We start from the raw sequence: 13,383 nt of genomic DNA, 5'->3' as shown, positions 1-13,383 counted from the left end.
TGACAGACAAGAAGGAGATTTATGAATGGAGGCAAATGGCATGGCAAAGAATGAATTATTTACATGTGTTTTTATCTCAAAGGAATCTGTGGCACTGACCATGGTGAAAGAGGAGACAATTTGGATATCTAAAGAATTTAAAAATGGATGAGGCAGAGATATAGAATAGACTGTGTGTATGTAAAGTTGAGAAGGCACCAGGCCTGGATGAGAAGCATCCTCTAATAGTAAGGGAAGTGAGAGTGGAAAATACAGAGGCCCAGTCATAACTTTCACTCAACTTTAGACTCAGGAGATGGTTCCTGTGGACTGGACAATTAAAAACATAACACTCTTGCTCAAAAAGCCAGTGGCAATATGGATAAGAATTTGGCTGAGTGATAGGAAATAGAGAGTCATGGTTATTGACTAATTCAAAGTTTGTGAGAAGATTTGTAGCTTGGGTGCTCGTTGTTGTGGTTCTGTTCGCCGAGCCGGGAATTTGTGATGCAGACGTTTCATCCCCTGTCTACGTGACATCCTCAGTGCTTGGAAGCCTCTTGTGAAGCACTTCTGTGATGTTTCCTCCAGCATTTATAGTGGTTTGTCTCTGCCGCTTCCAGTTGTCAGTTCCAGCTGTCCGCTGCAGTGGCCGGAATATTGGGTCCAGGTCAATTATTGACTAATTTTTGGAATGAATGAAGGTTTATAGTGGTGGTATAGACTGTGTGGTATTCACACAAAAGTGGATGACTTACACTATGAAAACACAGGAAAGGTACAAGAACAAATACATTGTTTTAACTGGTGATTTCATGCAAACAAAATAGAAACTTGGAAAAATCTATTTGATAGGTGATTTGATAGTTCATGATTGCTCATTTGCCCAAGTGTGTCAACTTGATCTTTTGGGGGGGAGCGCGGGGGGAAGAGTTTGAAAATGAAGCAGATATTTTGTAGGTAATGGAAAACCCAGCACTCTTAGGACACAGAATCATATAATGTCAAAGTTTAACATGACCTGAGAGTCATCAATATCAAATGCCACATCCATGCACATAATTTTCAGTGGGCTAAAATAATTAAATGAATGAGCAATTAGAACAAATAAGTAGGAGGAGATTATTCAATAACATGTCAGTGGACAATAATTGCAAGATCTGAAAGGTACAATGTTGAGTACACAGGAGAGGTATTTCCCCAAAACAATTATTCCCATTGTGTAATGGATAACAAAACGAGTGAAAAAGTAGAGTAGTCATGATGGCAAGATGGTGAGAAACCTATTTAGAAATTACATAATCTGTAAACTTTCTATATCACAACACTTAATATACTTCAAGAAGTGGTGAATTAGCTGTAAAGTGTTTTGAAACTCCCTGAGATCATGAAGCTTGCTCTATAAGTGCAAGTCTTTCTTTCCAAAATTCTGCACAGAATTCTTACAAAAATAATGAGATACATTGTTTTTTTGCTGCATATGTTTTGGTAGATTATAGCAACATCTCCACAGAAGCAAGGAGATAGGCTGAGATGTAAAATGATAGTGTATAAAATTAGTATCCAAACAAACATGATCTAGGTTAAATGTCTATATTTTAGGCTGAGATCAGCATTTTCATTGTATCAGCATTTTACTGTTTGCTTACAAAAGCTAATGCTTCCTGTGCTGCCTGGATAGTCCTAGGTTGTTAAAAATGGCTTGCATTTTTTCTGGATTTGGCCACTGAATATATAGAATCTACTCTCAGAAATTAGGCCTACAAAATCTGACAGATGAACCACAAACCTCTCCATTTTGTTTGTCACTGACTATCCAGACTGGAGAGAGGGGGATTTGGTGATCAGAGTCTGAGGAATGACACAGACTGACCTGCAATACAGGCATTGACCCAGGTTAACATTTAATTTGGGGACTGGCACAGATGATGGCATGTAACCTTGAATGAGGCAAAATGCATTGAATTAAATACTTTATGCTATTCTGGGAAGCATAACTGCTCCATTTACCATATAATTGTAAGTTCTTAGTAAAATAGCCTTGTAGCTAAAATTTTATTTAATCTGGTGATTTCCATGTCTTTATTAAATACTGAAGCAATTTGTGTTTGTATGCACCAAAACATGAGCAACATCCAAATTGGGTAGACAAGTGGCAAGTAACATTCACATCACACAAGTGACAGTCAATGACCATCTTCAATAAGAATCTAATAATTGACCTTAACTGAATCCCGCACTATCAACATCCTAAAGGTTGCCATTGCCATAGATCAGAAATTGAGCAAGACTGGATATATAAATAATGTAGCTACAAGAGCAAGTCAGTGGCCAGGAATTCTGCAGTGAGCCACTAACTGCTTGTCTCCCCATTGCTTGACTACTATCTACAAGGAACAAGTAAGCAGTGTGAAAGAAAACTCTGTTTATCTGTATAAATGCAGCTCCAACAACTCAAAAAGCTTGACACCATTTAGGTCAACGCAGCCCACTTGATTGGCATCCCATCCACCACCTTCACCACCAATGCACAGTAGAAGCAGCAGCGTACACCATCTACAACATGCACTGCAGTAATTCATCCTGGCTCCTCTGACAATATTTTCCAAACCCATTACTTCTAACACCCTGAAGTACAAATACAGCAGATACATGGAAACATCACCTCTTGCAAGCTCCCTGCCAAGCCTCACACCATCCCGATGTGGAACTTTATTGGCATTTCTTCACTATTAAAAACCTGAAACTGTCTTCCTAATTACTGTGGATGTCCCAATACCCCTCTAGTGCAGTGGTTCAAGAAGGGAGCTCACCACCACTTTCTCTAGGGCAATGATGTCCTAACTCATGACACCTACATCCTATGAATGAACAGAAATAAAACAACGAATGGGCATTTATATTTAAGGGTAAAGTATCCAATAAAGAGATGTTGACTGAACCAATCAATAATTGGAAAGGAATAGATAAAGTAATCAGAAGGCAATGGCAATGGAGTGGCATATGTCAACAAATCTGCTGGCTGATTCCGATATACTGTCTTTGAATTGGTCTTTTCTCTTAACCTCTAAACTGAGGTAAGTTTATTTTATACTGACACTATTGCACAATTCAAAATTAATTGAGCTTATATTGGCAAGTCAGTGTGAAATTTAAGCATTCCACTATGTCTTTCAATTTCAAGAGTACTTGGGGTTATAAAGAGACATAGCATTATTTTCTTTATCTGTAATTTATGCCACTAATCACTAGCTAATATCCTATTGCATTAAAACAAAATTTCCCTATGTGCTAATACCCTGTTCATAAGCCAGTTTATTTGGCATTGCAGTTATGAGTAGAAGAATTATCCCAACATGATGTTTTTCAGCTGCTTAAACAAAAATTGCATTTGATTTATATTGTATTACTATCCTAGGACTTAGACGTTACTTTCCTTTAAATCATATAGCTAATAAGTAGCTTAGCATAGCAGTGGAGCAAGTAGCAGCAACTGCCAGTAAGGTGAAATCCTGATAATGGTAACTTTAATTCAATGCAAGCATTTTGAGAGACATCAAAGATAGTAAAATGGAATTAAAGTTATTGCGAGTATGCAGCCATGAGTATGTGAGCCTAAAATAGTACTGACTTGAACACTATATTTTACAATGATTCCAACATTAAAGACAGTTACTCTGATAAAATTCCATGTGGAGCTTTCTAAGCAACATTCTTTTTTTAAATCAACAATACTTTATTTTCTCTCAAAAGGATGTGATTGCCAGGGCCACTTAGTCTCAACCATACATGCTTGAATATTTAACAAACTTCACTCAATTTTCTTGTTTTCTTTAATAAGGAATATTGGCTCTCAACACAGACTTGCAGTGCATGACCATTATGATTGCCAGTGACACAAAAAGGTGAATTTGCTAAGTTCAGTTCAATGAGCCCATTTTAGGATTCCTAAAGCTGAATTGATTTAAATGGTGATTCAAGCAGAAGCCTTGTATTTTGGAAAATATATGATTTTGTCTAAGAAATGTCAGCATATTCAGCCATTTTACACCTAAACTAAAAAATAAAATACATAATATATCATGAAATGAAAGAGCTATCCATTATATTTTCATAGACCTTGTCTTATGCAGCTTCATGTGCAGTGTCAGCTGAAAATAGCTGTTCTGAATTCTGCAAAAGGTGACAAATCTTTGGAGAATTTCAAGCCTCAAGGTCAAGGGAGATCAATAAGATGACAATGTATGAAAATCAAGTTAAGAGGCTGCAGCATGGCAATGTACGGGGAGGTAATTACGATCTTGTTTTCTAATGTAAACTAAGGTTTTAAATAATCTGTCCAGCATTGTACAATGTGGGGTAGCACTCAGTTAAACAGCCCAGAAAGTTTCTCAAGTTCCCTGTTGTGTGCTGAGGGATTACTTAAAGAATCCCAGGCAAGGAAAGAAATCTATTATGAAACCAAGTTAAAAATCACACAACACCAGGTTATAGTCCAATAGGTTTATTTGGAAGCATTAGCTTTTGGAGCGCTGCTCCTTCAACAACCACCTGGTGAAGGAGCAGTGCTTCGAAATAAACCTGTTGGACTATAACCTGGTGTTGTGTGATTTTTAACTTTATACTCCCCAGTCCAACACTGGCAATGCTATGAATCCAGTTCTCAGTAGAAATTCAACAATGCCTTTTAGAGGATATATATTTATTAACAGTGGGTAAGAATGGAACCAGGTAATCAGATTTGGACCCAAAAGACAATCCTTTATCTTTCCATCCCCCAATACATAGCGATTACCAGAACTTCCTGTCTAGGCACGCAGAATGGATAGTTGGCATGTCACGGGATGACTGTCCTCAACATGAAGCCACATGGGTTTGTTCCGGCGAGAGAATATTAGGAAATTGAACAGAGAAAGTGAGTATGCTATTTATTTCAAACCAGTTTTATCTTCTGTCCATTGTTCATGCCATGTTCACACATCAGCTGGGAGTCAAGTAATCTACTGCCAAACCTTGGACTAATAAGTAGCAAAGTCCTGGCACACGTAGAGATGTAAAGCACAGAAACAGACCCTTCGGTCCAACTTGTCCATGCTGACTAGGTATCCTAACCTTATCTAGTCCCATTTGCCAGCATTTGGCCCATATCCCTCTAAACTCTTCTTACTCATATACCCATCCAGATGCTTTCTTAAATGTTGTAATTCAGATGGGCAATAGAAAGGCAGAATTTACTCGCTGGAATATAGACCGATGTTTCTGTAATGGCCAAAAGGATTTCCAAAAAATATGTTGCCTTCCTGGTGCCTCCAAAGGACACCACTGAACAAGCATGTTCTATGGGGAAAGGGGAATATTGAGAAGTCCCTGTCTATATTGGAATCAATGACATGGATAGGAAAAGTGTTGATGTCTTTCAGGCAGAGTTTCAGAAGCAAGGTAAAATATTAAAAATAAATGGACTTCAAAGATGGTAATCTTGGAATTCCTCCCAGTCCTTTAGGTTAGTGAATACAGGTACAGTGTCCAGGGTGACTATGTTTCTTACTTGCTGTCTCCATTTCTGCCAACACCTCTCATGAGTGAGTACTTGGCATTTACATGTTGCCTTCTGCAAAAGGACAGCTGAGACCATGGTGCACAGTCTAATTATCCATTGGTACCTCACTCACAACATTGCAAAATCTGTATACAACAAATTCCTCAGGAATTAATCAGAAATTATAAAATGTGATACAGACTGAGCCACAAAGCCAGCGAGGCCCTAGGTTTGTTCCTTGATTGGTACCAACCCTAACATGCACTGTACCATGAGAAAAGTCTTGGCCTCATTCCAATCTGAAAGAAATGAATGCTCAATAATTCAAAGTGTCTACTAAGAACAAATCTAAAAAGGCTTGTAGCCAACCACTTGGAGGAAACTTTCCTCCCAAGAGCAAATTGCAAAAGCTTTCTAAAATTAATGCAAATTGAACCAGTCCAGTTGCATAGCATGACGTAACATCCAGTACAAGGCATGGAAAGGAGGGGAATCAGAGTTCCCTATTGAAACAATCTGGCAAAGCCAGTCATCGAATGAAGGCCAACTCACTCCTAAGAGGAGAGAACAAAACAGAGATGTGTGTGGGTTCACCATGGTTCTTGGCAGCCAGCAAAGTGCAGCAGCATTACTGACTGACAGGGGATCAGGAAGCTACTCTGTTCCACAAGGTGAAAGAGCAAAATTGTTCAAGTGTAAACGAAGGATGTGGGAGGGTGTGTAGAGGTGGGGGGGCCGGGGGCCGGGGGGGCGAGTAGGAGAACAATGTAGCAGTTTTGCCTCATGGGTGAAGTTCCATCAGTGAAAAAATATCAAACCTAAAAGTGTACAGAGTACTTCTGAAAATAAAGGCTGACCTTTTGGATTCTGTTTTTGGCTTTGAGGATGAGATTGGGTCATTGGGACAATTCTATCTGCTTGGTCCACACCTGTTCGTATGCCAGCTTTTAACTTGATAACTAAAGCGAAAACAAAGATTTAAAACATGATAACACAATGGAAGCAGAATGGGTGGCCCTCAGCTTCATTACACAGAACTGCAAGTGAGGTGGGAGGTGGGGAGAGGCTGCCCCACAAGAATAACTGCCCTCCTTTCTTAAAATATTACTTGTGGTACTCGGAAAATGATTGGCACGCCAACTGCAGCGCCTAGCTTGCAGCGCTCCTGGGTGATATTTTTTCAGCTGACACCTTGAGGTATTGGGTTTTCAGAAGTTACAGTGAAACCAGCCTCTCCCCCACACGTTGCTCCAGCATACCATTGGTTTCAGCCCTGTGACCGTGTATTCCGAACAGATAAGACAGACGTTGTGTGCAAATATCAATGCCACACCCAATTTATTAACAGTAAGCACAAAATACGTGACTTCAAAAAATGGAGTGAGATCACAGAACGCCTGCGTCGGTTTACCTTCAGTTAGTGTATAAATGATGAATGACTTGGGGCGCGTCTAGTCTTATTGTTCCCATTGTATACCAATGCTAGACTAAATGATATGCTAAAATGTAATTAAAAGCTTCTATAGGTGGATAATTCTGGTTAATTGAAAGCATATGGTTGAACGAATAACGGGCACGGAGGAAAACAATATGAAATACACACATTAGTACAAAGGTATTAAACCTGGAACGCCCCCATAATAAAGTGAGGTCTCCTGCATGGTCCTAGCGCCGTCAAAGTTACCACGTTCAGTGCTTTTACAATCCTTGATCCTCGCCCTAAACCTCTAACAGCAACTGTACGTGGGAACGGAAATGCAATGGGTTACTCAATTTCAATCAGCTCGATATCCGCAGTCTGCAATGTTCAAATCAATAATGAAGCTAAACAAAAGTTGAGACTGAAACTTCAAGATCAGTCTATGAGGCTGAATTGGTTTTAATTAAGACGGTGGGATTTATTCAGAACACGTCCATCTGCTGAGCATTTCGTCAGCTTTTCTCGGCTTTAGTTTTGCTGACACAAAAGGCACGCCTACACTTTCCAGTTGCTGAATTTCCCAGCGGAGTTCAATCTGGAAAGTGTCCTCAATCGAAGAATGTTACATTAAACATTAAACGTTAGACATATGAGCAGCCTGCAGTCAAAGCACGCTGCAGAAACTCCAACAAATGAGACAAGCCGGCAAGGAACACGCCGCATCTACTGATGCATATCGAGCGATTGAGACCTTGAAGAAGAAAAAAATGCTGCAAATTGGCGTAGTAGCCAGCATCTCCGTCCCTCCCCCCACCCCCGTGTATTTTAGGCAGTGCACTCTGCAAACCGCAGCAGTGCACGCTTAAGAGAGCAGTTCACTTCAGAGTGTGCAGCTAAACTGATTGCATTCTTTTATGGAATACGATTGTGCTGTGAGTTAAACATTAAACCGAGTGAAATAAGCATCGAGCATGATTTGTACGAAAACATTGTTAACTTGAAGAGAAAAGTTACCCAAAGTGTATGTAATGGCACCAAGTATACCAGTGAACGTTAACAGATAAAGAGATAAACTACCATCATTTAAGATTAATCAATGTGGTTAGTGCTTGCACTTTGGTGATCATTTGTTTGAAAGCTTTTCTGTCATCTTCCTTTGTGGTGAATGGCCACATCACATAATGTAACTCTGAGGTGTTGGTCTGAATTCCTGGATAGATCATGAAAGGGCAAAGTATTCCCCCACCTGCCCACTCCATCCATTAAGGATTCCATGATATTAGCTACTTCCATACTGTCCTTGAGCTGTTCAGTATTAATTTTCATATGTTCATCTTTATTAACAGCAGCCTTCACAGTAATCCCTAGTCGCTTCAAATGAAATCGATTCAAATCCAGTTACTTGACCGACTTGTCACTCACTGCAGTTCATGAGCTGCTAGAAAACTACGACCTTCAAGATAAGACTCGGAAAGTAAACGTCGATGGAGATATTTAACGTCTCTACTTGAAAGGAGAGACTTTCTCTTTAAGGACAAGATTAAATTAAAACTTATGTGGGCAAAAACCAAACAAACGCCTTATGAAATGTAGCAAAGTGCGTGCAATCCGGCACCAAGGTAGAGAAGGGCAGGGGTCACTGCAGTCAAAGAGACAGCTGCTTGTTTTAAGGGGCTCCAGGTAAACGCACATAGAGGAGGGTCCATCGGACAGGGACAGACATGATGAGAAACAGAAAAAGAAATAGACTTTCACTAACTATAAAGGAAAAAGAATGAATCTTTTTATAAAACAATTAGCAGGGGAAACAGTGTGCCTGTATATTGCTCTGGGAAAGCATAAAATCTGCAAAAGAACACATATTCAGGCTAATATCCGGAATCTGGGGAGTGCTCTGTGGGTATAGCGGAGGGTGAGGGGCTGCTGTTGTATACTTGCGCCACCACAGCGATCAGACTGCACACATTCAGTTTCTGCTTGAATCTTTATCCTCACTCCACGCCTCCAACTCCGGCCCACCCGCGAAACAGGGTGAAATGGGTGATAGTGATTTCGGTGCGTTATTACCGAACGAAAAAAAAGTTTTCCAAGCGACTCTTTAAAAAGTTTCCCTTTACTGAGTTCTTTTCAAATGTGGCATTTTTAAAAAAATACATTACAAAGCGCTGGAGTATAGAATATAATGATTGCAGGAGTTCTAATCTTTCATATTAATCACTTTTCGCTTGCGCTTTAATGATCTGTCTCATTATGCCCATAGTTTAAACCACGTTGGCGTTTGAGAAAGAAAGTGATATCCTCCCGCGACACTGACTTTCTGCCACAGTTTGGCTCGTTTAGGGTGTTGTGCATTAGGACCCGGGGGAATCTCTGGTGCTCTGGAAATGTAGCAGTGCGGCCGCCGTATAGACACCTGCTGGAGGCGTGAACCCAGAGGCAGAGGCTTGGCTAAGAGCCCTTTGCTGGGAAAAGAAACTCTCCATGTACATTCTGGTCAGCAGCAACGAAGAATGTTACATTAAACCTCTTTCAATCAACTATCGGGACGAATAATGCATGGCGAGGTCATGGTACACATGTGGCCGAATTGCCTCTTGTACATTTTCAAAGACAGATTGAGGAAGCTCAGCCTGGTTAATAATGTATGGCGATATGTTAAATCAGTCTTTGCTGTGATCGCCCCAAGTATTACCTCCACCAGTGAGTCATATGATTGCAGCAGTCCACTGCGTTTGCAATCCATGTCCAACTTCGACAATACAATCCCACCTCTGATTATTTTGCAGCTTACCTGTCTAACTGCACAAATGGGGCACCTCTGCAGGATCTAACCATACAGATTCTCAGTTAGTTTCCGGTGTGGATCCCAGTAAATGACATTTTTATAAGATTATTGAATTTGGTAGATGGGCGGCCGGAGACATATATTTCAAGGCAAACGCATCTTAGCATCCAATGGCTATGCACCTAAATTAATGGCCCCATCTGATCGTATCATTGCACCATTAGCCAGAATCTGTTTTTCTCTACACATATGGAACCAGGACCGCTGTCAGCTAGCCTATCCATTTTCCGCAGACTATCATTTTGAAAGTTAATTATCTAAACGGAATTTACGTAAAATCCTCACGCAAATAGGTAGACATAGACAGAGGCGGATATGCTGATATATTTATAATGAATTGCCGTTACCATACACCTAAATTAATGTGATGATCCTATCATTTAGTCATGTCTGATATTCTTAGATCACGTTATAGGAATCAAAATACGTTCCAACTGCTGTCTGCTTGCATCGTAGAGCTGTGTTGTATTAAACTCTTCCATCTGGCATTGTCGTGAAAAGGAGAAAAGAATCATAAGACGCTTCTTTTATGACCTACTTAAGGGCAATTAGATGCTTTGTCTCTGCTACTTACCAAATCGGCTGTGATCCTGTCTGGTTCCCTGGATAGTTCCATTAGGAAAAATCTCTAAGTGAAAGCCAGTCCTGCAGTACAGCTGTCTCCGCCTGAGAATCCCCTTTAAGTGAGCCAGGTCCGTGACTGAGCCCCTGCTCAAACCTCCCTCGGACTGGCCGAGGTGATCACTCAGGAGAACCGGGTTATCCACCGGCAAAACGGGCACATTCCCAAAAGGTATTGCATCCTGGACACCAAGATAGTTCCCAACTTCACCTAACGGAGCCATCAGTCGCCGCCGGCGATTCTGCTTCTGATAATAACAAAAAAACAAGAATATAGGTGTCAGCCCAAATTGATCTCTCGTGTGTTTTCCTCTTTCAGTTGTTTTTTTTAGAATGTATTGTTTTGACTGCAATCCATTAAAACATACATAAAAAGTGATACGCTGTTTTGGTTTGGGGCAGGTTCAAGGTCAATCGCTGTAGTCTACGAAACCACCACTTTATACTCACACATAAACATATTGGTTTTTTTTAAATAATCCCAGGTCTAGCAGGCTGTTTGATCTTCAGGCGATCCAGCTGCATTGAGAATAAAAATTCGTAGTTTCTCCATTGGAAGAAGATAACGATGATCATAGCAACTTAAAACCCGGCGTTATTGGATTTTTTTTTTAGATGAACAAGGCTACGTCAGAATTTATGAATTCTGACTCCAGAAAGGCATGCGCTGTTTTTACTCTATAAAAGACTGCATACATCAGCATGAATCCTTGAGAAATATAGATCGCACGTTGCTCGCTGGGGCAATCCAAAAACTTTGATCTTATTTTTTTCCCCCAAACGTCACCTTTTTTTATTATCCAAAAGACTTGAGGAAGATCTGGAGGAGTGTCTGAGGCTTCACACGCTCGCCTTCAGCAGCAGAAAGATCTGCAAGTCCAATGCTGGGTTGCTGGCTGCTTTGAAACAGGTGTTCCTTACGCAGACCCCACTGTGAAATGTGTGTACTATCTGCGTCTGAACTATACTCTCCATAAAGCACGCAGAGTGGCGCAGAAAAGCAGGCATGGGTTGGGTTTAAGGTAGACTTACCAACGACATATAGGCTCCTTCTCGGTCCTAGTGCTCATAGGTTACTGGAGGAGGAATTTCATCGCTTGAAGCGGTGTATTCAGCCCTTTACAAGTATACCGCTTCATATCTCCTTCCATGAAACTTTTCAGATGACCTCAGCCGCAGTATTATGCAAACGAAGGTTATGTCTCACTGATTGTATCAGCGAACTCAGTAAAACGAGATTATTTTTCATATCACGGAAGGCAACGCTTCTGGGTTCAACCCCAAAAATGTGAGATAAATCAGAATGAAAGCTATTACAACTAATAGTCTTAATAATACGGTTCACCAGCAAAATCGATAAGCAATAAGAGGAAGCTTTGTCAAATTATTGAATACAGCTTTAGCTGCATTGCACACTTGCTGCGCTGAGGGAAATAGCACTCCCCAATAGGATATAGCTTCAGAAACATCTCCCTTCCCTCAGCTATTTCGGGAAAGCTGTAGTTTGGTGGGAAGGGACCCGATGACTGACAGAAAATAACCTTGACGAGTAAAAGTTTCATAGATGAAGTTTTGCAGGTTTCTGATAAAAAGTGTATGCTTGAAGTAATATCCCATAAATTGAGTTGGTTCAGATTTACAAATCCTGCACAATAGATTTGAACACGAGCTTGGACCGATCACCTTCAAACTTAACTAGCTACCTTCCACAGCAGAAATAGACTCGGCTCAGTGGAATGCAATTTAGGAATTATGTTACTTACCGTCACTGTTGATATTACCCACAAGAATACTCGGAAGCTGGGCCTGTACTGAAGGTGTTTCACACTGGACAGCAAGTGAAGCAATGAGGACAAGTTGGAAAGTAAGATATGGTCAGTGGGATGGCACATTCACGAATGAGCTAAAATGTAAATGTTTTATTTCACTACCTCAATCGTATCATTCACGGAGACATTTCCCCCACTTGACAACAGTAACTCAAGCAGGGTTAGACTTTTTAATGATGACAATGGTTTTTAATTAACGCATGATAGATTCCGCACAACGATCGTTTAGATTCCTTGACAAAGTATAAGAAGCAAACCGATATTCGAATTGGATGGAAGTCTGATGTAACTTCGGCCGTTCAGTGAGCAACGATGATTCCGGCGCTAGGACCCAGGATGGTCTGATCGTTAATTCGCCGTCCTGAGTTTTTCTTTAAAAAATTAAAAAAGAAAAAATTGCTATTTCAGGAATAAAGGTCCGGGGGAAAGGGGAAGTGTTAAAATTAAAATCAGGAGTTTAGAAACTGCTGTCCACCCATCAATCACGCCCTTAATAGATCTGGGAATGAGTTCGGCTGACAGCGGCAATGCGAACTGGCAGGAGATTCGGGGAAAGGGTTGCGGTACTTTCGCTAGAAGTCGCTGTAGAGCCTGTACTCGCTCAGTATTGGCAGCATTCTGTAATATTCTTTGTGTGTTTGTATCATTATTTATTTCCTTATTGGCTTACCATGGAAGCCTAGGTTTTTTTTTGGCTTAATCATCTCCTTAATGTAATTTGCATATGGATCATTGTTCTACTGAATAATACGAAACTAGTTGAGCTTGAGGTTTTATTTTTAAAAATAACTAATATAAAGCATTTTTTACTGCGCTGGCTTCTTTCTCCTGTACAATCTCACTTTGCCTGGACAATGTCTTCCATACGATTCCATTCAATGGTAAATTTAATAGGTTTTATTTTTCAGTCCGTTATTTTACTTAGCTGAAAATCATGTTTCTGTACGATATTGTGGAATGATCGAGTTCATGAGAGCAAGTTTTGGAGAGGTGTGGTTAATTTGATGCTGCTTTAGTGGTTTAATTATGAAGCAAAGTGCTCCACTTAAATAAAATTTTTTAATGACGTACATACTCCTCTGCCCACCGGTTTAATCGCTGGAGAAACATGAACTGAAAATCGGGAATTAAACATTTCCGAGAAAGGTTC

At 40.3% G+C, this 13,383-nt stretch overlaps 1 protein-coding gene across 3 annotated transcripts in view; it reads right to left on the bottom strand.

The window, feature by feature from the left end:
* LOC122550744 (fibroblast growth factor 9) overlaps positions 1 to 12,679 on the bottom strand; it is a 62,404-nt gene extending 49,725 nt beyond the window's left edge. Inside the window, exons 1-2 of one of the 3 annotated variants that reach the window (XM_087988170.1) lie at positions 12,491 to 12,679; positions 10,358 to 10,652 (exon numbers count right to left, since the gene is read on the bottom strand). In XM_087988170.1, the coding sequence (XP_087844296.1) occupies positions 10,358 to 10,628 (271 nt within the window). In that variant the 5' untranslated portion in view covers positions 10,629 to 10,652; positions 12,491 to 12,679. Of the gene's footprint in view, positions 1 to 10,357; positions 10,653 to 10,854; positions 11,348 to 12,490 lie in introns of those variants that run through there. The other 2 variants (XM_043691943.2, XM_043691944.2) reach the window with 2 other exon arrangements.
* Positions 12,680 to 13,383: the final 704 nt, after the last annotated feature.

Source organism: Chiloscyllium plagiosum, unplaced genomic scaffold (genome assembly GCF_037043375.1).
Source record: "Chiloscyllium plagiosum isolate Xiang-an unplaced genomic scaffold, Cpla_swu_hap1 HiC_scaffold_6, whole genome shotgun sequence".
Taxonomy (NCBI): Eukaryota; Metazoa; Chordata; class Chondrichthyes; order Orectolobiformes; family Hemiscylliidae; genus Chiloscyllium; species Chiloscyllium plagiosum.
The sequence above is the reverse complement of the archived record's forward strand: the minus strand, read 5'-3'. Positions and strand labels throughout refer to the sequence as shown.